The sequence below is a fragment of the Manacus vitellinus genome, unplaced genomic scaffold (genome assembly GCF_001715985.3).
Source record: "Manacus vitellinus isolate BGI_N305 unplaced genomic scaffold, ASM171598v3 scaffold_100_pilon, whole genome shotgun sequence".
Taxonomy (NCBI): domain Eukaryota; kingdom Metazoa; phylum Chordata; class Aves; order Passeriformes; family Pipridae; genus Manacus; species Manacus vitellinus.
In genome coordinates this window covers 429,912-431,483 of record NW_021938794.1, presented here as the reverse complement: position 1 = coordinate 431,483, position 1,572 = coordinate 429,912, and the positions used below count along the sequence as shown (strand labels likewise).

The 1,572-nt window shown below is 66.7% G+C and overlaps 1 protein-coding gene across 1 annotated transcript in view; it reads right to left on the bottom strand.

Moving 5' to 3' along the window:
• The window catches only part of LOC108642955, a 24,869-nt gene that overhangs the window by 5,027 nt on the left and 18,270 nt on the right, over positions 1–1,572 (bottom strand). The window contains exons 12-16 of the mRNA XM_029963265.1: positions 1,309–1,385; positions 890–956; positions 451–536; positions 303–369; positions 125–173 (exon numbers count right to left, since the gene is read on the bottom strand). Of these exons, the coding sequence (XP_029819125.1) occupies positions 125–173; positions 303–369; positions 451–536; positions 890–956; positions 1,309–1,385 (346 nt within the window). The remainder of the gene's footprint in view (positions 1–124; positions 174–302; positions 370–450; positions 537–889; positions 957–1,308; positions 1,386–1,572) is intronic.

Genomic DNA, 1,572 nt, shown 5'->3' with positions numbered 1-1,572 from the left:
CCGTGTCTCGCTGGCTCAGCACAGGGAAAAGGCAGCCTGGAGGGAAGGGACAAAGCTGGTGGGACACCAGGACACAGTGCCACCAGTCCCCGGGGACGAGCGCCGGCTCTGCACAGAGGCTCACCCGGGCGGGGGCAGCTGGGGACGCGCTGGACGACGTGCGGTCGGAGGCCCTGCCGTGGGGAGAGGAGTGTCATGGCCACGTGTGGAGAGGGGACTGCCCCGACCCCGTGTCCCCAAGGCTGTCCCCCAGCCTGGGGGAACTGAGGAAGCACACGGCAGGTCCCAGTGCTACCACTCACCTGCCCGTGCTCGGCGCCCGCCTGGGGCTCGATCAGGTAGGTGGCTCGGCCGTCCGAGAAGACCCCCCTGCAAGCAGAGAGGGGGTTGTCGGGGTGCAGAGGGGTGCAGTCCCCCCAGCTCCCCTTTTGGCAGTGGCGGGGTACTCACCGCAGGCCCTGGCAGCTGGAGAGGGCGGCGAAGGAGCGGGGCTGCCCCCGGATCCGGCCCTGGTAGTAGCAGTGCTCCCCCGCGCCCTGCGGAGCGGGGACGGTGCTGAGCACGGGGGGCCCACCCCGCCATGCACCCCCAGGGGCTGCACCCCAGGCTGGGGGCTCTGGGGCTCACTGCCCGGCACCCTCGGGGTACGCCCACAGCACGCGGGGATCCCCATCACCGCCCCTGTGTGAGGAGCATCCCCCATCACCATGGCAACAGCCCATGCACGAGCTGGTACACCAGCGACACTCGGGGGCACCCAGGGGGAAGGTGTGTGCTGAGCTGCTGTCGGGGCCACTCCAGGGCTTCTGTAGGATTTATAAACCTGCCACCATGACCCCAGCGCTGGCGTGGCATGGCTTGGCTTGGCAAGGTGTGGCTCGCAGCTTACCGTGCTGTGGCTGCCGTTGCCGCCCGCGCCGAGGTGCCGCTCCACGTAGTGAGAGGCGAGGAGGTGGCTGCCGGGAGCAGGTAGGGGGTGAGAGGCCGTGGGGTGGGGAGGAAGAGGAGGAAGAGGGAGACAACAGCAGCCATCCATGCACACGATATCACCCCAGTGTGGGAGCCCTGCCGCTATCCCTATACGTGGAATCATCCCACGGTGGGACCCCTCTCCAGTTTGGGAGGGTGCTGGCACCCCATGGACCCCACGGGCTCAGCCCCCAGTACTGAAACTGGGACGGCTCTGCACAACTCCCCCATCCCCGAGCACCCCCAGCTCCTCCACCCCCTCCCTCCTGCTGGGGGGCGGCAGCAGCCCCACGGTGGGTGCCCTCCCCAGGACCCCCGCGGGGGTTACCCATCACTCACTGGTTCAGCCGGAGGTCGAGGGTGAAGGCGGAGCCGAAGGCGTGCACCACGAAGCTCACCTGCGCCAGATGCAGCCCCTGCAGGAGAGCCCGGGCCGTCAGCACCCCCCAAACTAATAACTAAAATAACAATTAAAACCTCAACCCAAACAGGCAGCCCGTGAAGCTGCACTGTTATTTTTAAACCCCAAAATCCAGCATAAAGGAAATCACTGGGTTTTTTTATCCTCAATCCCATCACCACCCCCGTGGTACCGGGAGGGCT